Source organism: Pantherophis guttatus, chromosome 4 (genome assembly GCF_059756535.1).
Source record: "Pantherophis guttatus breed Tessera chromosome 4, ASM5975653v1, whole genome shotgun sequence".
Classification (NCBI taxonomy): Eukaryota; Metazoa; Chordata; class Lepidosauria; order Squamata; family Colubridae; genus Pantherophis; species Pantherophis guttatus.
Genome location: NC_142066.1, coordinates 3,596,220 through 3,623,166, shown reverse-complemented (window position 1 = coordinate 3,623,166; position 26,947 = coordinate 3,596,220). Strand labels below are relative to the sequence as shown.

Sequence of the window (26,947 nt, the reverse complement as noted above, 5' to 3'; positions counted from 1 at the left end):
TTGCCACATGAAGCTAAAGAGGCTGACCACAAATGTCGAAGTCACAGGAAATGCTAGTGAAGACTGGCGATTGTGACTTTGTGACTGTGATAAAGAATTTGGCAAAATGGGCCTATTTTACTGGACCAAGGAAAGGGGACGTGCAGTTTGCTTAATCTATGGTCAAGAATCTCCAGGTGAAAAATCCTGAGGTAAAACGTTCATCGTTAGCATGTTGACTGACTTGAGCATTGAGCCCTGGCCAGCAAGATGCAAGAAATGTAAAGTTTTACACTCAGGGAAGAAAAAAAAAAAACAAGTACACAGGTGTAGAATAAGTGGAACCTGGCTCAACTGCAGTAATTGTGAGAGGAATCTTGGAGTCCTAGTGGACTCTCACTTAAATATGAGCCAGCAGTGTGTGCCAGCTGCCAAAAAAGCCATATTAGTCCTAGGCTGCACCAACAGAGGCAGAGTTTCAAGGAGCAATGGATGGAAACTCATCAAGGAGAGAAGCAACCTAGAAATAAGGAGAAATTTCCTGACAGTCAGAACAATAATCAGTGGAACGACTTGCCTCCAGAAATTGTGAATGTTCCAACATTGGAAGTTTTTAAGAAGAGATTGGACATCCATTTGTCTGAAGTGGTGTAGGGTTTCCTGCCTGAGGAGGGGGTTGGATTAGAAGACCTCCAAGGTCCCTTCCGACTCTGCTATTCTATTCTATCACGAGAAGCGATATTACTGCTTTATTCTGCCCGGGTGAAGCCACACCTGGAATACTGAGTCCAGCTTTGGTTACCATGATATGAAAAAGATGTTGAGACTCGGCTTCCGGTTTGGCTTCCGTCACCATCAGACGGTCCTTTGAGACCGCCAGCCCCGTCGCTCGTAAAGAGCCGCCTTTACATCTGAAAGGCGGCTCGAAAAACTCCATTTCCTTAAGGAAATGTGAGATAGAGCAGGCGAGGGCAGGTAGAGCCCTCTGCGAAGTCTCCAGAGTTTTTGTTTTACTCTTGGGGACGAAGCAGGATGAGGCTCCCTCTTTTCCTCGCCGCTGCTCCGGGCGTCGGGAGAACTCTGCTTTTTGCAGAGCTAGGTGACAGGACCAAGCCATTTACTGAGAACTAACAGATTGTTTAAACAAAGAGGATGAGTTCTGGACTCTGGACCCTAAATCGCAAGTATTTTTAACAATTTTATAAGTGATTTTAAAAGCGAAGGAAAAAAAGTTTAAAATGGCGACTAGCTGAGGCTTGAGAAGAAGAAAGCTGAAAGTGAAAGTCCTTCCGCCTGAATAGTTTAACAAGCTACAAAGTAGCAGAAATAATAGTGCTGGCTAGAATTGAAAAGAAAAATTTCTACTTTATGTTTCTTTCCTCTTGGAGATTTGATATTGATATTGTCTGGAGAGAAGTCCTTTTTTTAAAAAAGAGTTTGTCTGTGTGGCAGAATGGTGTTAAAACTAACAAAGCCAGACAAACAAGCAGCGGGGGGGGGTTTCCCCCATTTACAAACCACATGAACAAGTTTTGAATTTGTAGACTCAGAAGATTGGTTTTAACCTAAAAGAATTTGTTTTGGAGGAGATGGCAAGACATGATGAGATTGTGAACCAGAATCTTGAAAAATTCAGGCAGGAAATTAAAGAGTTGGTACAACAAAAATATGGCAATCTGAAACAACAGTTTGTAACAGCTTTGAAAACTTTTTCAGAAATAGTTATAAAGATGGATAAAGATACTAATTCAGAACTAGAGTCTAAAATGAAGGAAGTTGATCACAAGATTTATAATCTGGACAATAAAATACAAAGAATTGAAAATGATTTGATAAATACTCAAGATAATAGCTTAGAAGTAAAGTCTAAAAAGAAAGCTGATCACGAGACTTACAATGCTGATAATATAAAACAAAGGATTGAAAAAGAAGTTACAATAATGCAATATAGGTCCATGGAATTTGCGGTCAGAATGAGGGGACTACAGGAAAATTATAGAGATGATTTGAGAAAGATGTCTGCTGAAGTTCTGGCTGGGATTTTAAAGGTTCATCCTGAAGAGGTATTCTGTAAGATTGACAAGGCCTACAGAGTAAATTCTTGGATTGCAAAGCAAAGGCAGTTGCCTAGAGATGTGGTGATTTACTTTAGAGACAAAGGAATAAGAAATGATATTGTGCAAAAATCTTTCAACTCTACTTTAGAACTGAACGGAAGAAAGATTTGGATATATAAAGAGTTGCCGCCTAAGATGTTAAAAGATAGAAAGCAATTTGGATTTTTGGTGACTGAGCTAAAGAAACAAAACATCCCATTTAGGTGGGATGTCCCAGTGGGTGTAATATTGAGATATCAAGGAGAAAGATACCAATTAAAAATTGTTGAAAAAGCGGAAGAATTTTACTACAAGGTTCTTAAAATGGATTTAACATCTCCACATATGACATTTCCGTTAGGAACACAGGAGGGGAACAAAGAAATGCAAAATGAACAAGAGACTGAAACTCAGGCTAAGCAGATGGAGATGGAGACAATGGAAAAACAACAAGTCACAGAGGTTCCTTTGGACGAGCCGCTTCTGGATTCTTCTTCAGAGGTTATAGTTGGATTACCTATAAATACAAGAGAGGCGGCTTTGGATTCTAATGTGATGACTAATCAAGCTACAGATCAGCAAGGAAATCAAACAGTTGATATACAACTCATAGAAAGGAAACCAGGATGGAGATGTAAGCCACAAAAAGTTAAGAAAAGAAGAAGCAGGTCCTACAAAAACAAAAATTTTTAGACTAAACAATAGTGATGCCAGTTACTTAAGAGACGATTGAATATATGAAAATATAGTTGAGGCAAAGTATTGGTTTATATTATCCTGAGGAGAGTGACAGATCCCTGCAGTGCTGTACTCTTGGGATGTGAGATGGCCTTAAACTGAGTGGATTGGAACTTTCTATTTTGGACTCTTTGACAAATGGATTACGTTTATGTTGAGCTATAAGGCAAGAGAACTAAGGGATTGGGGCATGCAGAAGATCTGGCTGTTACCCCAACACGGTGGTTGGAATTAATAATCTAGATGGAAGACATTATAGATGACACTATATGGAATATAAATATAAAGTCACTCGGGTGGTTTTTTATATATGAAAACATTTACTATTGATGGGGGCAGATGGTAATTGAAGATACCGAACATACTGTTGGAATTAGGATGTGATGTTACCCTAACATAGGTAATGGAATTAACAATCCAGTTGAGAGACATTACAGAAGATATCATATGGATTACAAATTTAAAGTCATTTGAGGATTTTATATATATATGTAAATATTTTTTTTAGTGGTGTGAGCAGAAGAATAAAGATATTGAAAATATTATGTATGGTAGACCTATAGGAAAGTGGGTGGAGATAGGTTAGTTTATTGATTGTTTAGTTTAGGAAAAGGGATGTTATGTTATATCAATATATGTAAAAGATTTGAATTAAGAGATTTATGTACGGGGGAGGATGAGTTGAAATTGCTAAATTAGGATTTATTATATAATTTTACAGCTGAATGTTGCTTTGAAATGTATAGTATAAGGAGGATATAATAATATTGTCAGAAGGGTGGAGAACTGATTGTTTAGTTTTGGAAAAAGGATGGTATGCTATATTAATATACATAAAAGATTTGAATTAAGAGATATATGCACGGGGGAGGAGGAAATGGATAGATTATGAGTTGAATAGATGAAATTGCTAAATTAGGATTTATTATATAATTTTACAGTTGAATGTCGCTTTGAAATGTATAATATAAGGGGGATATAATAATATTGTTAGAAAGAAAGGGTCCGCATATGGGGGGTGGAGCAAAAAGGATGGTAAAGTATTATATAATCTGTTATTAATTTGGGTTTTATTCTGGAGAAGCCACGGGGGAGGGGAGGGGGAGGGGAGGTTAGGGAGGAGGGGAGGGATAAGGAGGAAAAATCTGTATTTGAAAAAATTTTTCAATAAAAAAAAAGATGTTGAGAAAAAGAGTGCAGAGAAGAGCAAGAAAGATGATAAGGGGACTTGAAGCTAAACTATATGATGAACGATTGAGAGGATTTGTCTAGTCTAACAAAGAGAAGGATTAGGGGAGATACGACGGCATCTCCCAATACTTGAAGAGCTGTCACAGGAAAGAACATTTGAAATTTCTAAAATTTCAGTGAGAAAAACAAACGTTTCTAAGAAGCAAAATCTCATTATTTATTCTGTTCATCAAATACAAACGGCTGTCTTTCTCTTTTGAGTCTTTTCGCTAATTTACCGCTTAAAAAACAATTCCTGGATAGGAAATTTCTTTTTCAGAAAGAAGACAAAAAAAAAATCGCTCCTCAGAAATAAGAAAAAGGAAAATAGGAAGAAGGGAGATTTTTCAGTGTATATCACAGTGATAGCTCGTTTATCTATTCTTCTGATATCAACTACACATTCCCAAGCGTGATAGGGAGGATTTATTCCCCTCTACCTCTTGGGAGAGAAATCTTCAGCTCTGGATCCTTCCTCCCATTTTATCTCAGAAAATGGAAAAAGTAGAAGCGAAGAAATGAAGTTTACCTTGGGCGGTCGATTCACACAGAAGGATCTGGAGAAAAACTGGAAGAAATAAGAAGCGAGCCACACAATTCATGGTGGGAACAAGAGAAGCTGAAGAAGGCCAAGAGAAGCGATAAACGTTCAACCGATCCTTCCAGGGGTGGCTTCCGTTCTCCAGGAAACGGTCCATTTTGTGGAGCTGAGGTCTTCTCAGCACCACCGCTGCTCTGCTTCTGAACTGGGGGTGATAACCTGGCCTTTGTTCTTGACAGCGAACAGCAAGAAAGGAAGCACGTCATCAACACTTCTCTACCACCCTCCTCTTCATGTAGCAGGTCCAGCAAGATGAACCCCGCTCACTGCTCAGCTCCGAAGCCTTCGTGACCACAGCAAACCTTTTCTGCAATCGCACAAGGGCATCTCACCGCCTCCGGTCCTAGGCGTGCCATTGTCAAGTCCTCTGTGCAACCACGGAACTTAAGAAGAGCCAGAAATAATATAATTGGTGTGAACTGACAAAACTCGGAAAAAAACGCCACATTTCCTTTCAAACCCTCCTTTACCTCCAACCCAGAAGCTGCTTCATTCCCCCGATACACCAATCCATAGCGTAGCATCTCTGCTGCATCTTCAAAGTTAGCTACCAGGATCCACAGTGTTGCTCAGAAACTTAACCACCATTAAGCGGATGTAGAAGGTTATCAGAATTAGTTGAACTCGCAGTGGAAAAGATAAGACCAGGGGTGGGTGGGCTTCAAAAATTTTAGCAATGGGTTCTCTGCCCAGTTGCTGGGTGGGCTTGGCCATGGTGGGCATGGCTTAGTCGGCCTCTTGCACCACAGTGGGGGTGGGCATTTTTGCTCTCCCCGGGCTCCGGAGGCTTTCCTTGAGCCCCTGGGAGGGTGAAAACAGCCTTCCCAGACTCTGGAGGCCTTCTGGAGGTTTCCGTGATGCCCTCCCCCCCCCCTCATGGCAAGCGATGGTCCAGTAGGCCCATTTTTCTTTCTCACCTGGCTCCAGATCCTCTCTATGCATCTGAGGAGGGCGAAAACAGCCTCCCCAAGCCCTCCGGAGACCCGAAATGGCCCATTTCCCGACTTCTGGTTGGACAGGAAGTGACGTTTTTTTGTTGTCAACAGCCTCCAGAGACTCCTAGAGAGGCTGAGCTGGCGTGCCAGTTGACATGCTCTGCGTGCCACCTGTGGCACGCGTGCCATAGGTTTGCCATCACGGCTCTATGCCTTTTATTAGGCAAGATCTCCTCAGCATGAGTTTCAACTCCTGGTGACCAATTTGACTCTGTAGTTTATTTTGACCATAGTACAAACACCATTGGCCCTTGTCTTCATCCTAGATGATTTCCCAATATCTCCATTCTGGATTTCTTGAAGAAACCAGGAGGAAGAAGATACTTTAAGAAGTATCCAGACCTCTTCAAGCTTTGGTTTCTGAGACCAACCAAAGGTCAGCCTGGCCTTTTCCAGATGTGGAGAGGATTTTTCACGCCAAAGATTAAAACAAAAACTATTTCCAGCTGGAATGGAAGAAGATACGATTAAATCCCAGAAGTGGCCATTGGAAAATATCCACGCAAGAAGGGTATTTTAATGCATATACTGTAGGCAGATATTTACTTCATTAAGCATTTATAGAGGGTCCACTCTGTTGAAGCAAAAAATCAAACCAGATTATTCCCTCAGAGATATTTGGGAACCCCCAGGAGCTGATTATCACACTTAAAAAAATATTTGTATGGTTTATAGAGAGCTCTTCTCCCCTTCAATTTATTTTTAATGAAAGGAAAAAAGAGATATTTAGGAATTTTGAGGAGGGGAGATCAATTCCATGATCGAACATCAACAATCATAAATCGAAAACCCATTTTTGTTTCTTCTTCTGTCCTCAAAGCCAATCTTTTTTCTCTCTGTTTCTTAATTTCTTTCAATCTTGGGGTCTGTTAGTTTGTTATCACCATTCATGCCAAGAATTCCCAGCTGTGTCCACCATCTCATCTTTCACCTTCGTTAAATGGTTCTGGCCTCTCGAGATCACCATCAGTTTCATGGTTTCCTTCAGCCAAAATTCAACGTGGCATCTCTGCTTCCCTTTTCCTCAGAAATACCTCTCAAACATCTGGCTTTCCAGCACAAAAGGCCTCTCCTTGATGTCTAGGTTCTTCAGGTTGGTTTGAAGAGACCTTCAGTTGAGGAGGGGAATAATCCCAAAAGATCAGGGAGTGATGATGTCTTGGATGGACCTTCATCAAAGCCAATAGCTGGAAGACCTTAAGACCAATCAGAGATGCTATTAAGAGGGGACTGATAAAATTGAAAGGCAACATTCTGATGTTTGAGACACAGCCAATGTGTTTAAGAGCCGTTTCAGTGGAACCTACTGCTCTTTGACGATATTGCCAGTTGAAGTGTTTCTTTGTTGTTGTTAGTTGCAAAGTCGTGTCCGAACTTTTGAGATCCCATGGACAACTTTTCTCCAGGCCTTCCTGTCCTCTACCATCCCCCGGAATCCATTTAAGCTCACACCAACTGCTTCAGTGACCCCATCCAGCCATCTCGTTCTCTGCTGTCCCCTCCTTCTTTTTTTGCCCTCAATCGTTCCCAGCATTAGGCTCTTCTCCAGTGAGTCCTTCCTTCTCATTAGGTGGCCAAAGGATTTGAGTTTCCTCTTCAGGATCTGGCCTTCTAAAGAGCAGTCAGAGTTGATCTCCTCTAGGACCAACCAGTTTGATCGCCTAGCAGTCCAAGGGACTTGCAGGAGTCTTCTCCAGCACCATAGTTCAAAGGCCTCAATCCTTTGACGTGTTTCTTTATTAATGCTTTATTATTCTTTTTATTGCATGGATTTATGGCTCCACTTTGGAAATGCATGGCTTAGGAGAAGAAGTGGAACTAATCAGGTCAGAGACACAGGGCTGACATTTAGGTCTTGCAAAAAGCAGAATGTCTTGGCTTCGTGCCATTCACACCTCTTACCTCACCGGATGGCTATTTTTTAGTTTAAATTCTCTTTGGGTGCAAGAGAGGCCAGGAGGATGGCGACAGTGAGCTGCTTCATAGAGAAAGGCTTTGGTAACATGAAGAAGGCGTAGGAGTTGAGCTGTGTTAGACGGATGACGCAGTTCCTCCCTTGGGCGTTGAGTTGGAGGACTGGCTCAAGACAAGTTGCAGCTCTGAATCTCTCTGGGGAAATAAGAAGAGAGTGGTGGATCTCAAGGCTGGCTACCCAGGAATCCTGAAAAGAAGATGGAGACCATCCCTTGGATGATAGGTTTGAGACCTCCTTCCTCTTCTACTTCCCATCTCAAACTGACTCTTCTCCTGCCCAAAGAGATTATTACTTTACTCTCACGTTCTTTTCTTATTCTAGATCTTTCTCAGCAAACAATACCTTTCTTGTTTCTTAGTTTGGCATAATTTGAACAACGGGGGCACTTATCTGCCTTCCCTCAATTGTGTCACCAGTTCTCTTGATTTACGGTCATTTCAACTAAAGGAGATTTGGGGAGAGGGTGCAGAGCAGTCCCTCCCACCAGAAACACCCAGAAGAAGACCCCAAACGCCAGCTTCAAAGTCAATTAAAGAGATAGGAAGTTGGAGTACTGGATGAGCCAAGAAACGGGTCCTTCTGTGGGTCACAGAGAAGGGCGTGTTGAGTATAAGGAGCCTCCCTTTTCTCCTTCCTGCTCCTCTCAAACGACTGAGAACTGAAGACATCAGAATAGATGAATTTTGGAGTGAAAATACTCCTGTGCCCCCGATAGTCTCCCTTTTTGTTCTTCAAGCTAATCCCAGACATGATAAGGATGGTTTGGGGACTCTTATGACCTCCAAAGGCCAGAATATGGGTGGGAGAAGAGAGACCCCCCTTTCCTTCATTTCATCTGCTGCATCCATCCATTCAGAGAAGACGAATCAGTTGAAGATGGTGGGGATGGAAGTCTTGCACAGCCTTAAATCATCTTCTCTTAACTCCGCCTTCCCTTCTTCTCTCTTTCAGTCCTTTCAAGGATCCTCCTAGGAGTAGGTAAGGAACCCTCATTCAGACGTTATTTGTGTTCACAAAAATGTAGGCTGTGATTGTTGCATCTGGATTTGCTTGCATCAGGGTTGGAGCTTGGTTTTCTTGCATTACCAGGTCCCATGCTTAATGCTGGTTCTTGAGGCACACTAGCTTGCCGTGCCAGCTCGGATCTGATTCTGGAATGCAAGAAAACCAAGCTCCAACCCTGATGTGATTTCCAAGCTTTCATTGGTTCAAAGGTTGGTTGGAGGCTGTTCTCAGTGACTTCATCAGGAAGACCTCCGACTTAGAGGAGGAAGAAGGGGAGCTGAGCTCCAGAATTGTTCTCACCTGGAGAAGAGAGAATCAGTCGGTTAAGGATCCCCAGAGCTGTTTATAGATGGGATCCATTCTGGGAATTGGGGGTGGATGTTCTGGTGTAGAGATTTGGTTCCAGGAAGAGATCAGAAGGAAGGATTCAATGGCATCTCTTTCTTTTCTTTGGTTCATGGACAGATTCATCTCTTCTGGCCCCCAGCCTGTCCTCGTCTCTTCCATACACAGTCATTATTAAAGGAGAAGAGATTCCTTTGAAATGTTCCATCCCCGAGGGATCTTCTACAGAATTGTCCTTTTTCTACTGTTTTGATCAATCAGGCATGCCAATCAAACATGCAGATCTTCATAAACATACCTTCATTCTGAAGACTGTGGATTTGTATTCAAACCAAACAAAGATAGCATGTACATGCGCATTCTTGGAACCATCTGGAGGAAACCAATTTTCTCTCAACAGTAACCAGCTGGTCTTCTCAATCATTGGTAAGTTGAATATTTATTGCAGAGAAATACTTACATCGAAGGCAGCGGTGAAATCCTCTGAAGTCTGCTACTGGTTCTGTGAGTCTACTACTGAATGTGTGCTTCGGCTGAGGCGCGCCCGTCCAGAACTAAAAAAGGAACATTTTGAAGCCTTCCGAGTCTTCAAAGATAAGTAGAACAGCGAGGGAAGGGGGAATCCGCTGTGACACGCGATTTAGATTAGCTAGAAAGCAGGAAATCCGACGATTCTAGCTAATATAAATTGCGCATCAGAGCTGATTGTCGCCCAGCTGATCGTCGGAAATACCGGTTCGCCCGAACTGGTAGAATTTTTTTTACTACCAGTTCGGGAGAACTGGTCCTAACCGGTAGCATTTCACCCCTGGCGCCAATGCTTAACCTATGAAAACCTACATTAAACCATTCGGAAATTAATCCAATGAACAAAAAAGCAAAGAAGCAAATTCACAGTTATACAAATAATGTCTTCTGTAAGAAAATGTTTAGGAGGACTGTCTTTTTATGGGGAAAAGATCTTCCCGATGGGATATTATGGTAGTGAGAATATTGTGAGAGCAGTTACAGAAACAAGGGTGATTCTTCCACTCTTAAACACTTCATAGCTATAGTATATGGATATGAACACAGGAAATGGGTACGAATAAATGGGGACAGTAGGACAGGGACGATAGGCACGCTGGTGCACTTATGCACGCCCCTTAGAGACATCTTAGGAATGGGGTGAGGTCCACAGTAGACAGTTTAAGATTAAAGTTATGGGGTGTTGAGGATGTAACAACAGAGTCAGGTAGTGCATTCCAGGCCTTGACCACTCTGTTGCTGAAGTTGTATTTTCTGCAATCGAGTTTGGAGCGGTTTACCTTGAGTTTGTATCTATTGTTTGCCCGTGTATTATTGCAGTTGAAGCAGAAGCAGTCATTGACAGGGAGGACGTTGTAGCAGATAATTTTGTGTACTACGCTTAGGTCAGACCGTCGGTGGCTAGGTTGTCCAAGCCCAAAATTTCATGTCTGGTGGCATAAGGGATTATATTGTGAGCAGAGGAGTGGAGGACTCTTCTCGTGAAATACCTCTGGACTCGCTCAATTTATATATATCTCTTAACTGTATTTTAATATTTGTATTTGATGTTTTTACTTGGCTGTTCACCACCCTGAGTCCTCAGGGAGAAGGGCGGTATACAAATTCAAAATAAAATAAATAAAATAAAATAAAAAAATAAATTGTATTAATGTCCGATATACAGTGCGGATTCCAGGCAGACGAGCTGTATTTGAGAATTGGTCTAGCAAAGGTTTTGTATGCCCTAGTTAGCAGTACAATGTTACCGGAGAAGAAGCTTCACAATATTAGGTTAACAACTCTTAATGCCTTTTTGGCAATGCTGTTACAGTGAGCTCTGGTGCTTAGATCATTTGAGATGAGTACTCCAAGATCCTTAACAGAGTGAGGGTTGTCTATGAGGTCATATCCACCCAGCTTGTATTTGGTGTTCTGGTTTTTGTTACCAATGTGTAAGACAGAGCATTTATTGGTTGAGATTTGGAGTTGCCAATTGTTTGACCATTCTGACACATAGTCAAGGTCTCTTTGTAGGGCAGCAGCATTGTCAGTGGTGTTGAATAGTTTTACGTCGTCAGCGAAGAGGACGCAGCTGCTTAGAATATGCTCGCAAAGGTCATTTATGTAAAGTAGAAAGAGTGTTCTGAGATAATGACTGTCACTTATAACTCGTGACAGTCACATGACTTCTTGTTAAGTGAGGCATGGTGTATTGTATCTATGTATTCTGGTGACTCTTCTGATTCCCACCAATCAAGTGGTTTCCAAAGTTTAATTATATCAAAAGTGGGAAGCAGTTATCACTGGGTCCATCAGTAAGGGCCCTGATGGTGGCTACAAAGGAGAAGATAGTGTGATGGACTACTGTGAAGCAGCAGTTTTCCAGGAAAGAGGGTTACATTGTGGTAACCAAAACTGAATGCAATATTCCAAATGTGGTCTTACCAAGGCGTTATAAAGTAGTATCAACACTTCATGTGAGCTTGATTCTATCCCTCTATTAAGTTGGTTGATTCTGTGTCATTCATGGGTTGGGCCTGACAGCTTGCCTTCTTAATTTTGGCCTCATAGGATGGTTTTTATCTCTTTTGAAAACACGTTTTCTGTACAGGAAAGGTCAGGAAGGGGTTGTGGGTGTATGAACTGCGGTACTGAAAAAGAGCTTTGATGTGAAGAAGGAGGCCGAGGACAGAGCTGTGGAAATATGGGTATGAGTGTCCTTGGTGAAGATGAGCCAGTTATTTTTTCTTGCCAGGGTTAGAGGACAGAATTATGGGTAGGTGCAAACTTTCAGCTGCATGGCTCTGCATGTCCAGTCCTGCTGTCTTCCAAATTCTCCACTCACAAGGAAGGGTACTAAGTGACGCCAGACCACCGTGGACTGGTTTAATCCGAGAAAATTCTGGAAATATTCCACCTTACAGTTTTCAGTCCAGAAGGTGTAATTATGGAAGGAAGAACTCTATGATTTTGCTTTCGTTCCATGAGGTGACCGAAAGATTCATCCCTTACAGTTTTATCCTTGCTAGTTCTCCAAGAAGTCACCTGGTGGCCTTTTCTGGTTGTCGTTGGGATGAGACATCCTTGTCGCATAGAAATCAGTGACAAGGACAGCTGTCTTCCTGTTAAAACAATGTTTATTTATTTATTGTATGGCTTATTTACCTCACATTTTGCTACCTCACGTTATTTACCTCATGTTTTGATACCTCATGTTATTTACCTCACGTTTTGATAAATAACGGACCACCTTTGGTGGGAAGGTAAAAGCATTCCATGCGCCTTTGGCATTTAGTCATGCCGGCCACATGACCACGGAGACGTCTTCGGACAGCTCTGGCTCTTCGGCTTTGAAACGGAGATGAGCACCGCCCCCTAGAGTCGGGAACGACTAGCACATATGTGCGAGGGGAACCTTTAGCTTTACCTTGATAAATAAAACAAGAGATAAAAATACAAAATGTGAAATAGAAAGTCTAAAATATTATAAACATATATCTAGATTGCAGGTATAATTTTCTGTTTTGTTTGCCACAGCCAGGACCTCAACAAAATCTCCATTCTAGGCTCTAATTTGGCACTCTTGTCACTAGATGCTGGAGAGTTCAAACAAAGAAAATTCACAACAAACTTTTTTTTTAACCAAAAATGAAACTGTCATAAACAAAGCTGAGTCCTGTGGCTTTTTTAGTCGCTGAAATATAGCAAGAGGGAGAAGTGGGGAATTTTTGTTTCTTGATCTGAGACGAGGGTTTTTTTTTTAAGCAAGAAAAGGTTTATTGTAATTTCTTCTCTTAAGTTAAAGTAAAATTTATTTTCCCTTCTTGTTTTCCATTTTAAAATTTCGTTTTACAAAGTATCTCTGCTTTGCTTCGTACAAATGGTACTTTAGGTTCAAGGAAGCACTGTGTGGATGATTTGAGGAAACTTCTCTGCTTCAAAGGAGAAATTAATATTTCCCTTGTGAACATTTTGTGCAGATGTCCTCCCTTCCCCAGTGCTGAGAGTGGATCCGTTGTCCCAGAGGGTGAAGGAAGGTGACCCCTTGCTCTTCCTCTGCTCAACGGAAGGAGGTAACCCAGAGAAGAAGTTCCATTTCTACAAGGATGGGGTGGAGATCACCTCCAGCGAAGAAGGTCTTCTGGAACCTTCCAGTGAACCCACAAATCCTCTTCAACATGCCTCTCTGAGGATCCTACATGCCACATTCAACCACACTGGGGAATTTGCTTGCAGTTATGAAGAAAATATAAATGGACGCTGGATCATGACTTCTTGGAGTCAGGGAGTGAAGGTCACAGGTGAGCCCGTTGGGGGAAGGATGGATGGGATGAATTTTGGGATGTGAGGCCATCGGGAAGTCCCATCACCCACAGGCTACGCTAGGAAGGACAAAGAAAGACCTGGAGAAAGGCAAATGGCTTCGGTGGGGTTGCTGAGAAAATTCCCTGGAGAGGTCCATGAAAAATCCACTGTAAGAGATGGTTATTTCAATTATAGATTTAATATGATCCAAATCTTGAAGAACAGGACACGTCTAAGACGTACTGACCTAGGCTTCCTGAGACAGTAAAAAGCACACACTTAGTCCCAAAAACCCTCTTTTTATTTCAACGGCTGTGAATTCTGTTCATTCACAGCCCGTAATGAGTCCCAAGCAGTTTGTGAACGGTCCAAAAGAAGTCTGCCACAGTCTTTCGGGATAAGGCTGATAAGCACCCACCTTTATCTCCCTTGAAACGCTGCCAAAGACCTAATTGCCAATTAGCTTTGCAAGGCCACACGGAGCACAGAGTCAAAACGGAGCTTCAGAGTTTAAACCGACCAGAACGAACAAAGTTGCTTCCTGCAAAGGGTCACGTCCCTTTGCTCCACCTTTATGTTTTATGGAAGGGGCCAATCATCTCCAAGCCTTACTCCTGAGTCGCCCCTTTTGTCTTAACTGTTCTTGCCTTCTGGCAGCTCTGCGCATGCGCACAGTGGGAACAGGCTCCCCCTGTTCCTCTGCCTCTCTGATGTCAGACTCTGGAGGCTCCGGAAGTAGCACATAACTACCAGATGGCCCTGGCCCCCTCTCTGCCTCCGACGCAGAGCTCTCGTCCGAGCCTTCCCTAGACTCCAGGACTGACCGATGTTCCTCCCCAGCCTCCTCATTGTCCGACGCTGCTGCCAGCTCTGCCGGCTGCCGGCGGACCACAACAATACTAAATCATCCTTCTCCTTTATTGGTCAAACCAGTTTGGACCCAAGATTCAGACACTATATGGAGATATTCCTGGGCGGCGATTCCTCTTATAATCCTGCTAGTTCCATTTGCCTTTTATTGCTGGAAGAAGAAGAGCAGTAAGTGAAGTGGTTTGGGTTCAAGGGTTCCCTTACCTGGAGTCGTAGGTGGCTCCTGATGTGGTTGGAAATATTGACTGAGAGATTCTCTGGGGAGGCAAGAAGGAGAACCAGGCCTGAATATGAGAGGTCTGGGAAGATAATATGTGAGGATGGTAGAAAGTAGTAGTTTCATCCTTATTTTTATTTTTGTTATTCTCTTGGAAGAATCTCCATCCCAGGGACAATCTCAGAAAGAGGAAAGAAATGATGGAGTGATGGAGCCTCAAGCAGCAAGAGCAGCTATACCCTCGCCTGTCAAGGTAGGTGGTGGGATTCATGTTGTTGTTATTACTTGCGAAGTTGTGTCCAACCCATCGCGACCCAATGGACCACATTCCTCTAGGCCTTCCTGTCCTCTACCATCCTCTGGAGTCCATTTAAGCTCATGCCGACTGCTTCCGTGACTCCATCCAGCCACCTCGTTATCTGCCGTCCCCTTCTTCTTTTGCCCTCCATCGTTCCCAGCATTAGGCTCTTCTCCAGGGAATCCTTCCTTCTCATTAGGTGGCCAAAGTTTTTGACTTTTCTCTTCAGGATCTGACCTTCTAAAGAGCAGTCAGGGTTGATCTCCTTTAGGACCAACAGGTTTGATCGCCTAGCAGTCCAAGGGACTTGTAGGAGTCTTCTCCAGCACAGAGTTCAAAGGCCTCAATTCTTTGGTGCTCAGCCTTCCTTATGGTCCAACTTTCATAGCCATAAATTGCAACTGGGAAAACCATAGGGCAGGGGTAAAATCTGTTTATCTTCCCTACCGGTTCGGAAGTGTGCATGTATGCGTCATGTGCGATTTTGGACGCTCTGCACATACGCAAAGCCTGCGCATGCACAGAGGGTGAAAGCCAGGTTATTTCCTGGTTAAAACCAGGAAGTAACGACGTCCGGGCAGTTGGGGGGAGCCTCACACTGCCGCCGCTACCAGTTCTCCGAACCACCTGCTGCCGCTACCAGTTCGTCAGAACTGATGCGAACCAATAGCATTTCACCCCTGACATAGGAGTGGGATTCATAGGTGATTTTAATCAGGGTCTGCAGGGAAGGGTCTTGTTTACACTGATGAGTGAAGCCAGGTTCATGAGATCCCCACTGACGGTCTCCTCTGGAGCCCCCCAACGGCCTTTGTGTAGAGACAAGGGTGGTGCAGATGGGCTTTAGAGTGCCTGAACCACATTGTTGTAATCTTAGTACAACTGAACCCTGAAATTCAACCAGGATTTACCTTCTTTAGGACCGCTTGTCTTGATCTTTCTGAACATCAGCCCTCAGTATCTTCACCTGATGGTTTGAGAATCTTTCTTGGCTGTAGCAGATCAGTCAACCTTATTTATTTCTAAAAATGATGTAAACTGATGGAGAAACCCCTTGTTCTCAATAGGTTCCTCAGATGCAGGAGATTGAATGTGTGAACAGTGCCCGTTCTTTCACTAAATTTCCCCAAAACTCTGAGGTCGCCTACAGCTTCATCCGAGACTCCTTCGCTCCATCTCCTCTTGGACCAACAAGGAAGAACCGTCTTACACAACGGGAAAAAGAGGGGATATTGTACAGTGACGTTGTGTTCCAACCCAAAAGGAGGCAGCAAAGTCATCTCTGATAGCAGCAAAACGTGTTTCTCTTAGTCCAGTCTCTTATTAGGCCTAGACATGGACATCACCCTTGAAGAGACGATGAGGTGCAGCTGAGCTTCAACTTATGGCTGAAGAGAAAACCCATCAAAAAGTGGGGAGATCTTCAGCACCATCCTGTTCTATGAGTCTTAGTGATGTCCAGACTTGACCTTTCTGGGAAGATTTCTGCTATTGAACAAATTGTTCTCCTTGTAATGTACGTTTTGGTTTTGCCTTCTTCAGAATTGCCACTTTAATACATTGGGGAAGGCTGGAAGAAATGATACACAACAACGTATTGAATTTAAACCAGAGTTGTTCCTACTGGGTATCTTTCCAGAAAAAAATTAGTAAGGAAAATGCATATTTGATTATACATGTAATAATAGCTGCAAGAATTGTGTATGCTCAAAATTGGAAATCCGAGAAAATACCTTTGGAAGAAGAAGTAATAAAAATTTTTTTAGACTGTGCAGAAATGAATAGATTAACTTTGATGATTAAAGATAAGGAGGAATCAGACTATTTTAAAACATGGAACTATTTTTATAGTTGGTTGGAAAAGAGATACAAATGATTGATACTATAATTATGTACAAATGATGATTATAATATTGAATTTAGAAATGAACTGTTAGAATGGTTTGGATGGATATGAAGAGAGAAGAAACTTATGGAAGATGGAAAAGAAGCCTAGAAGATAACACCGTCACAGGGAAGGGACGATTGATGTATTATGCGAGACCGCCTTCTGCCGCCAATAGCCTCCCACCGACCGGTTTGCTCGCATAGAGAGGGCCTCCTCAGGGTGCTGTCGGCCAGACAGTGCCGGCTGGCGACCCCCAGGGGGAGAGCCTTCTCTGTGGCAGCACCTGCCCTCTGGAATGACCTACCCCCTGAGATACGCACGATATCAGACCTCCGGACTTTTCGTCGGGCCCTGAAAACACACTTATTCTATCTAGCCGGGCTGGCTTGATCCCATCCTCTCAGTTTTAATTGAATTCGGTTTTAATTGGGTTGTTTTAAATTATTTGGGCCGAAATTATTTAATTGTTTTTTAAACTGTTTTTAAATTTTATATGCTATGTTTTATCTCGGCTGTACACCGCCCTGAGTCCCGCAGGAGAAAGGCGGTATAAAAGTAAAATAAAATAAATAAAAAATAAAATAAATAAATGTTTGTCTGTCTTAAAAAATAAAAAATAAAAACTTTATTTGGAAAAAAAAATATGTTGGGGAAAAGTAAATTTTTAGGATGGAGGTCTGGTCCTATGGAGCCTGTTTAATTGGTTTGTCTTGATCTTATTTGTTGAGGCGTTCCTGATCTAATCTCGACTATGTTCCATCCACAAAACCTTTAATAGAAGCCAAAGAACGAGAACTTGATGTGGGGAGAGAGAGAGGGAGGGAGGGAGAGAGGGAGAGAGGGAGAGAGAGTGAGAGTGAGACCTGATGCATCAAATTGAAATGAGGCCTAGTTTAGAGGCCCTATTCTACACTGAAACATCTCTTGAACCTCCCAGCTCATAGGAGATCCTTCATCCTTTTGAGGTTTCACATCTGACTCTATCAAGGTGAAGAAAAGATCCAGGACTCTTTTCTTGGTGGGCTGTTTCTGTCCATGTTTGTTTGATTATCGGCAGAATATGGAAGATGGTGCCCATCCTTTAGGGCATTTTCCTTTGAATACTAGCTGAGTCTCCTAACGGATGACCTCTCCCCACTGTCACATTTCCACAGAGATTTGAGATTTCTTTTTTTTTTAGGTCCACTATTATTTTTGTTCTGTTTCAGTATTTTGATGGATGGATGGTGCGTGGAGATCCCAATTCTGGGAGTAAAGAGTAATGTCAGAGAAAAGGCAAAATAAAAGCTAAAAAATAGACGCACTTTGTGATTTTTCTACTGCAATATTTCTCAGGCATCAGAATCACAAAAGCTTCTGGGCCGTGCACAATGTCAAATGCAATTCAGTAACATAAAATAAAGTAATACAAATAAAACAATTCAACAAGAATAATCAAAGTATCTCTGATTGGACTATAACAAAACAGGTTGCAGAAATAATATGATTTTAATAGTGGGTTGAATCGCTTCATCATATAGTTGTACATTTGGGGGTTCAATTCAAGAGAAAAATCAGAGTTAATCAAAGAATGTTTTGAAGAATTCCACATTTATTTTATCTTGAATATCAAGCCAAAATAAACCTTGTGCCAGATATTTTACAGGGAGGTTGGCTGTGAATTTACAAGTCCAGGATATTCTTTGCCCTAATTTCAAATTCTGGAAGATTTATAATATTTATCTCAGGACAAATTTTAACTCTTTTTCAAAATAGATCATGGTTTGAGTGCCCTTCAGGCACGTCACAGTAAGGGTAATCATTCTGATGCTTGGATTCAAACAGCAATGTCCAGAACTGTTTTAGCAGATCATACTGCTCTAAACTTTTCATCATTCATAGTTTTATCATTTGTTTTTATTCTACGTGCCTATAGCTCCACTATAGAAATCTGCGTCTTAGGATCAGAAGTGGAGCCGATCATGTCAGATGGCGTTTAGGTCTTGCTGCAGAGTAAACTTATTTGGGTATTTTGCTTTTTAACCTCACACTTCGCTAGATGGTTATTGTTATTTTCAATTCTCTTGGGGCACAAGAGAGGCCAGGAGGATGCAGACAGTTCTCTGCTGCAGAGAGAAAGGCTTTGGTGTGGTGAAGAAGTAGATGACGCAGTTCCTCCCTTGGCTGTTGAGTTGGAGGACTGACTCAAGAGAAGTTGCATCTCTGGGGAAGGAAGACAAGAGTGACGGAACCCAAGATCGGCTTCCCAGGAATCCTGAAGAGAAGATGGAGACCATCATTCGGATGACAGGTTTGAGACCTCCTTCCTCGTCTACTTCTCATCTCAATCTGACTCTTCTCCTCCCCGAAGGGATGATTGCTTTACTCCCACGTTCTTTTCTTATTCTAGATCTTTCTCAGGAAATCTGAGTTTTCTTCTTCCTCGGTGAGGAATCATTTGAGCAATGGGGCGCTTTCCTGCGTCTCCTCCCCATTTCGTCTGCCCCCAAGTCTCATGATTCAGAGCCCATCTCAACTAAAGGGGGTTTGGGAGGATGCAGAGCAGTCTCTCTCTTCCCTCCTTCAGAGGCACCCAGAAGAAAATCAGAAACTGCAGTTTCACCGTCAATACAAAAGATAGGAAGTTGGGGGAATGGATGAGCAAAGAAAGGGGTCATTCTGTGAGTTTCAGTGAAGGGCGTTGAGTATAAGGATGCTCCCTTTTCTCCCTCCTGCTCCTCTCAAATGACTTGAGAACTGAGGACATTAGAACAGCTGATGCTTCATATAATCACGGCGGCAAGATTAGCGATAGCACAATTTTGGAAAAGTGACCGACTGCCAACGGACCAGGAACTAATACAAAAAATATATACATGCGCAGAAATGGACAAACTAACTTTAGAGTTACAGGATAAGGAGGACTCTAAATATTATGTAACATGGAATAGATGGTACCAATGGATAAACCAGAGGAAAGGAAATGGGTAGAGATGAAATTTAGAAGAAATTAATATAACAAAAAACAGCACTGTCAGAGGGATAGAATAAGGAATATCTTATTGTATGTTTGTATATATGTACATATAATACACATAATATATGTATATAGAATAATGGAAATTAGTAAATAGGTGAAGTTTATGTACTGTATATGTAAATTTGTTTCTCGATTGAGAGAAACTTGTATGTTTTTAAATGTTTTTTTTTTAATAATAAAGTTTAATTTTAAAATTAAAAAAAAAAAAAGAACAGCTGAACTTTGGAGAAAAAAATGTGTCTGGACCCCTGAAGGTCTCCATATTTGCTTTTAATTACAGCATAATAAGTTTTGGGGACTCTTATGATCCACCTCCCTCAATAGCCAGAACATGGGTGGGAGAAGTCCACTTCCTCCTCCTCCTTCAGGGCAGCATCTCATTCTGCTGCATCCATTCAGGGAAGAAGATTCAGTTGAGGATGAAAGTCTTGCCCAGCCTGGGATCATCTCTCTTTCTCTTAACTCCACCTTCCTTCTCTCTTTCAGTCCTTTCCTGGATCTTCCTGGGAGCAGGTAAGAGACCTTCCTGCAGAGTGGGCTTGTCTTCTGATTGTTGTGGCCTCTGAAGGAGGGAGAAGGTCAAATGAAAGCGAAAGCCCGAAGAGTGATTCAGAAGGAGAAAAGTCCATCTCTGTGGGTGCAGTTGCTCTGCTCTTCTTTTCCACTTGGGTTAGTGCAATGGGCGAATTCAGTCCTTGTTTCTTCTTCAGGAGGCATCTGCAGATGGCCGCAATCCTCCCTGTTGAGGTGCCTCCCTTCATTTAGTTGCTCTGATGTTCTTTTCCGCTTGGGTTAGTGCAGGGGTGAAATCCAGCAGGTTCTGACAGGTTCTGGAGAACCGGTAGTGGAAATTTTGAGTAGTTCAGAGAGGTGGCAAATACCACCTCTGGCTGGCCCCAGAGTGGGGTGGGAATGGAGATTTTGCAGTGTCCTTCTCCTGCCATGCCCACCAAGCCACGCCCACCAAGCTACACCACACCCACCAAGCCATGCCCACAGAACCAGTAGTAACAAAATTTGGATTTCACCACTGGGTTAGTGCAATGGGCGAATCCAGTCCTTGTTGCTTCTGCAAGAGGCATCTTCAGATGGCCATGATCTACCCTGTTGAGGTGCCTCCCTTCATGGAGACACATCACTGAGTCTCCCTGAAGAGCCAACGCAAGATCATTTAATCTTTGATTTGCTAAACTTTGCCAAACTGAAGAATTTACAGCTGTTTTTACCAGATAACTCTGAAAATCCTTCTGTCCATGTCCCTGGTGAGTCTAAGATGGACCCTTCTAAAAAAAATGTCCACCTCAACTTCTTCTTCTCCCAATATAAAATGAAGAAGGGTCTGTAAAGCAAGGAGAGCAGGAAGGAAGATGGTCCTAAAAGATCAGGAAGGATTGAATTCTTGGATGGACCTTCATGCAAGCTATGGTATCAAGGATAGGAGAATCTTTCATTTGCAGTGTTGGTCCCTTTTTGTCCAACTTCTATCCTTGTAAGAGGAAGCAATGGATCCTCAGAGCAGATCAAGGATCCTCAGAGCAGATTATGGATGGGAGCCTTTCTAGGAACCGGGGTGGATTTTCTGGTGTAGAGATTTAGTTCCAGGAGAAGATCAGAAGGAAGGACTCAATGGCTTCTCTTTCTTTCCTCAGGTTCACAGACAGATTCATCTCTACCAGCCCCCAGGTTGTCCTCGTCTCTTCCAAATAACGTTATTATCAAAGGACAAGAGATTCCCTTGAATTGCTCCCTCCCCAAGGGAATTAAGTCAGGGAATCCTGAGGGATTTCATAGAGGAAGGTTCTTTTTCTACTGTAGGGATCAATCCTCCTCTCCAATTGGAGATCAAATTCTCCCTAACAATACCTTCAACGTCAGGACTGAAAATCTGAGCTCTGACCCAATAAAGATAGTATGTATATGCAAGATTATGGAAACATCTGGGAGATGGTCTTATTCTCCCGAAAGTAACCAGCTGGTCTTCTCAGTGGTTGGTAAGATGAATATTTATTACCCCAAAATATTCATAGCAAAGGCTATCACAATGCTCAAGCTATGAAAAGGCACAATAGATCTTTCAAAAATAAATCCAGTAAACTCATCGCTAAATAAATAACACCTCCTGTAAGAAAATGGTTAGCAGGAAGTTCTTTCCATGGGAAAAATATCTCCCCAATGGTATATTATGGTTAGGACAACATTGTGAGAACAATTACAGAAACAACGAATCCTTTTCTACTCTTGTATGCTCCATACCTACCTACTTATACATTTTGTGTACTGTACTGCATATTACAGAAATTTGCTTTTCTTCAATTGGCAGATTCAGTTGATGGGAAGATAGAAGTCATGATTCCTTGGTCCAGTCACTCTTGTGTGAAAAGGGGTAGCTTTGTGTTATTTTCACCCTAAGCTAAAGTCAGATTCGTTCTCCTTCCTTATTTTCCATTGTTAACCTCCATTATCTGAAATATCACTGCTTTCCCTCATAGAAATGGTACCTTAGATTCAAGGAGAAGCTCTGGATGATTTGAGGAAACTCCCCTGCTTCAAAGGAGACAATAACTTATGGTCTTTGTGAACCTGTCTTGCAGAGGGCCTCCCTTCCCCAGTGCTGAAGGTGGATCCGTTGTCCCGGAGGGTGAAGGAAGGTGACCCCTTGGTCTTCCTCTGCTCAACGGAAGGAGGCAACCCAGAGAAGAAGTTCCATTTCTACAAGGATGGGGTGGAGATCACCTCCAGTGAAGAAGTTCTTCTGGAACCCTCCAGTGAACCCACAAATCCTCTTCAAAGGGCCTCTCTGAGAATCCCTCATGCCTCGTTCAACCAGAGTGGGGAATTTGCTTGCAGTTATGAAGAGAAGAGAAGCAACCTATGGATCACGTCTCCTTTGAGTCAGGGGACCAACGTCACAGTTGAGAGAGGTAGGAGGAGATTTGGATGTGGTTAAATCTTGTGACCACCATGAAAGGCTAAACTAGCAAAAGTGGGATTTTACCAATTCAGACTGATTTGGCAGGACCGGTTTGGTTGAACCGGTAGTACCCACTTCCGGCCGAGAGCGAACCGGTTCTCTGTTGCTGTGAAAGTGGCCCCCCCCGCCTGCCCCCCCGGTTATACTGACCTTTATTTCTGCTTCTGAAGCCCAGCTGATCGGGGCGCCAGATTGAATTGGCCCTCATCAGCTGTTTTCCTTGATCCTTTCCTTGTTTGCAATGCAGAAGCGAACCGGATCCCCCCCCATGTAAGCTACGGAGGGCAAAGAAAGTCCTGGAGAAAGGCAAACGGCTTTTGTGGGATTGTTAACTCGCTCCACAGAGACGTCCATGAAAAAGCCAGAACTGAGCTTGATACAGAAGGAAAAAAAAAAAGGGGGGGGGGCTGTTTCATTTGTCGATTTAATAGAATCTAAACCTTCAAGAACAGGCAGAGTAAAAATGTTCTGTCAAGAAATACTAAATCTTCTGTCTTGTTTGTTGCTCAAACCAGTTGGTTACTCAAACCAAGATTCAGATCCTATTTGGAGATATTCCTGGATGGCGATTCCTTTTATAGTCCTTATAATCCTGCTGGTTTCATTTACCTTTTATTGCTGGAAGAAGAAGAGCAGTAAGTGGAGATGTTTGGGTTCAAGGGTTCCCTCACCTGGAGTCCTAGGTGGCTCCTGATGTGGTTGGAGATGTTGACCAAGAGATTCTCTGGGGAGGCAGGAAAGGAGAGCCAGGCCTGGGAGAGAAGGGCAAAGAATATGTGAGAATGGTGGAAATAAGCCGTTTTATCTTTCTTTTTTTAATCATCTCCCTTCGAAGCATCAGCATCCCAGGAACAATTTCAGCTCATGGAAAAGAAAGAGGAAAGAAATGATCTCGCAGTGATGGAGCCTCAAGCAGGAACGGCTTCTCCTTCCTCACCTGTCAAGGTAGCTGGTGGGATTCATGGGTGACTTTAATCAGTGTCTGCAGGGAGGTTTATGTTTAAATGTCTGTTTACATTGGAGAGTGAAACCAAGTTTTATCCCCACTATTGATGGCGTCCTCTGGAGTCACCCAACTGTTGGGAAGAAACAGGAATGATGTGGATAGTAGTTAGAGCTTCTGAACTTTAACTCTTGCATTTAAACAGGACTTACCTTCCATAAAACCATTTGTCTTGAATTCTCTGAATATCTTCTCTAATTTTCTTGACTTGCTTAGTTTCAACCAAAGGATTTTGGAATTTTGGAAGTACCAGATCTTTCTTTAAAAGTGGGGAAGCAGAATAATTCTCTTTATGGCCATCAGTTTCATAAATCATGTGTTGGCCAAGAAATCGAATGGCCTTGAAGCCCACACAAACAGAAAGGAATATTTCAAAAGCCAAGTATCTGAGAAGCCATGAAAGATTCCTCTAATCAAGTGTTGGGGGTGACGTTTTAGGGGATTGTCCCAGGGGTGAAATCTAAAAATTTTCGCTACCGGTTCTGAGGGCGTGGCTTAATTAGTGGGCGGGGCTTGGTGGTACGGTGCCTGGGTGGGCGTGGCCAAGTCAATGTCACTTCTTTGCCCTTTTTTAACCTACAAAATACAACACCACACAACTGGCTCACCCACAATGTAAAAGCAACTGTACTAGGCCCAAAATTATTATTTATTTTTTAAAAAAAATTTTAAATTTCTATACCGCCCTTCTCCCGAAGGACTCAGGGCGGTGAACAGCCAGAAGATAAAACACAGAGATACAAAAATTTAAAATAGATTAAAAAAAAAAAGGTTCCTGCAACAAGCAGGAGCCTCACACAGCCACAAAAAGCCCAAAAAAACCAACTTTCACACTTTACACACACAAAATTCATATACAGCTTTGTGAGATTTTGTCTGTTTGTATAGTTAGAGTGAAACACTACAGAAACACACAAAATCTCAGAAAGTTGCACAAATATTATATTATTTTATTTTATTTTATTTTTATTTTTATATAAAAGCAGTTAAATTTAAAACTTCCTAAACTTTAAATGGCTAAGTCTAAAAAAAGAACAACTAAAGAAAACCCCAATTAACTATTTTTTTTAAAGCTCCCAGGGGAAAAAAACTTACAAGGGGAAAAAAACTTACAGGCAGGCAGGCAGAAAGAGCTCCTCACCGATGAGCTTGATTGCAGGCAGGGAGATTCAGTTGCTTGCTGATGCAATCGACTGCAGGGATTATAGCAAGTGAAGCAAGGCAGGCGTGCGAAGGTAAGCAAGCTGGAGGCTGGGGGGGCGGGGGGCAGAGATTTTTGCTACCGGTTCTCCGAACTGCCCGCCGCCATCGCTGCCTACTCGCCCGAGCCGGTCCGAACCGGGAGCATTTCACCCCTGAATTGTCCCTGTGGGTTTCTCAGGAGCATCTCAAAACCTTCGGGAATTGGAGACAGGAAAATAATCTGGGTCAGGTCTGATGCTGAAGGTCAATCCTTCTCTTTTGATGGGCTGGCAATCTTTCTAGGCCGTAGCAGACGTGTCAAGCTTATTTATTCTAAAAATGCTGCAAATTGATGGAGGAATCCCATGTTCTCAGTGGGTTCCTTGCCTACAGGCAGAATGAGCAATGGCTTCTCGTAAGAGGACTCTAGACAGTCACTTCTCTGAAATAGTACAGATTCTCCTGTTTGAGCAGGGGGCTGGACTAGAAGGCCTCCAAAGTCCCTTTCAGCTTATTCATTCTATTCCCTCACTTTCCCCAGGACTCTGAGGTCATTTACAGATGCATCCGGGACTCCTTCACTTCGTCTCCTCCTGGATCAACAAGGAAGAACCGTCTTACACAACGGGAAGAAGAGGGGATATTGTACAGTGACATTGTGTTCCAACCCAAAAGGAGAAAGCAAAGTCATCCCTGATTGCAGCAAAATGTGTTTCTCTTGGTCCTGTCTCTATTTAGGCCTAGACAAGGACGTCACCCTTGAAGAGACGATGAGGTGCAGCTAAGCTTCAACATATGGCAGAAGAGAAAACACATCAAGTACGGAAAAATCCTGGACGTAACATTATTCTATGACTCTGTCAGGAAACTTCGCAGCTGGGGTCCAAATGGAGTCAGAGACGCTGACAAAAACTTGTATTTTTATATAAATAAATATATTTTACAACTACAGATAGTAGTTGTCTTACATCAGTTTGTTTAGTGACCGTTTGAAGTAACAATGGCATTGAGAAAAGGGACTTATGACCGTTTCCCACACTTATGACCGTTGCGGCACTCCCATGGTCACGCAATCAAAATTTAGATGCTTGGGAACTGACTCATACTTATGACGGTCACAGTGTCCTGGAGTCATGTCATCCCCTTTTGCGATCTTTTGACAAGCAAAGTCAATGGGGAAGCCAGATTCACTTAACAACCCTGTCACTAAATTAACAACCGAAGCCATTCGCTTAACAAATATGGCAAGAAAGGTGGTAAAATGGGGCAAAATTCCCTTTACAGATGTCTCACTTAGCAACAGAAATTTTGGGCTCAATTGTGGTTGAAAGTTGAGGACTCCCTGAATATATAGAACAAAAAAGATAGTTGGGCTCAACAGGAGCATCGTGAGGTAAATCAGAGCACACAGAAGAAAAAGGCGGGAAAAAAGGGAACCTCCCCCTCCACAGCCACAGCAACCAATCACAGCGCAGATTGCCTCATGCAGGTGCCAGCACTCCTCAACCAATCAGCTATAACGGTGTGTTCTGTTTCACTGCACAACCCCACAACTTCAAATTTAATTCTCTTAACAGAATCTCAGTTCTATCTCAGTATAGAGTTGACCCTCAATTCCAAAATTCTTGGAGATATATAACATACATCCTATTAACACTTTTTAATTCTTTATTTGCAAAGAGACGAGGGTTTGGGTGCCCTTCAAACATATGACGATGAATTTTTCGTGTTAAAAAATAAAAAATCACAATGAAGATAATCATTCTGATATTTTAGACCCAACTAGCAATTTTCAGAACTGATTTAGCAGAGTGTACTGCTCTTTTGCAAATCTATTCCCCCACCCCATAATTAACGCTTTATCATTTGTTTTATTCCACGTGTCTCTTTAGGATAAGAAGAGGAGTTGATCAAGTCAGACAGACAGATAAAAGTGTTTAGGCCTTGCAAAAGACCAGGAAGAGTTGGGGTTTTTTGCTATTTCCCATCGCGGCGGATGGCTATTTTCATTTTTAATTCTATTTGGGTGCAAGAGAGGCCAGGAGGATGCAAGCAGGTCTCCGCTGCAGAGAGAAAGGCTTTGGTGTGGTGAAGAAGGCCGGGGAGTTGAGCGGCGTTGGGGGATGACGCAGTTCCTCCCTTGGTCATTGCATTGGGGGAACTGACTCAAGAGAAATTGCAGCTGTTTGTCTCTCTGGGGAAGGAAGAAGAGAGTGACGGA

The 26,947-nt window shown here is 42.6% G+C and overlaps 1 protein-coding gene and 1 long non-coding RNA gene across 2 annotated transcripts; both read left to right on the top strand.

Moving 5' to 3' along the window:
• The first annotated feature begins 9,093 nt into the window (after nucleotides 1-9,093).
• Nucleotides 9,094-15,949, top strand: LOC117658570 (uncharacterized). The gene is made up of 5 exons (XM_060684917.2): nucleotides 9,094-9,390; nucleotides 12,954-13,274; nucleotides 14,212-14,316; nucleotides 14,524-14,618; nucleotides 15,731-15,949. Exons 1-5 carry the CDS (start codon nucleotides 9,228-9,230, stop codon nucleotides 15,947-15,949), a joined length of 903 nt encoding a protein of 300 aa, XP_060540900.2. The 5' UTR covers nucleotides 9,094-9,227.
• Nucleotides 15,950-23,056: 7,107 nt separating this feature from the next.
• LOC117658662 (uncharacterized) lies at nucleotides 23,057-25,677 on the top strand. The gene is made up of 3 exons (XR_015733649.1): nucleotides 23,057-23,176; nucleotides 23,377-23,486; nucleotides 25,268-25,677. It is a non-coding gene; the product is annotated as an uncharacterized LOC117658662 (long non-coding RNA).
• Nucleotides 25,678-26,947: the final 1,270 nt, after the last annotated feature.

Bases quoted from the DNA above. Each gene is read 5' to 3' on its own strand.
- LOC117658570 (XM_060684917.2), top strand. From the start codon at position 9,228: ATGCCAATCAAACATGCAGATCTTCATAAACATACCTTCATTCTGAAG. The intron at 9,391-12,953 runs GTAAGTTGAATA...CATTTTGTGCAG, and splicing joins GCTGGTCTTCTCAATCATTG to ATGTCCTCCCTTCCCCAGTG. The intron at 14,317-14,523 runs GTAAGTGAAGTG...TTCTCTTGGAAG, and splicing joins TTGCTGGAAGAAGAAGAGCA to AATCTCCATCCCAGGGACAA.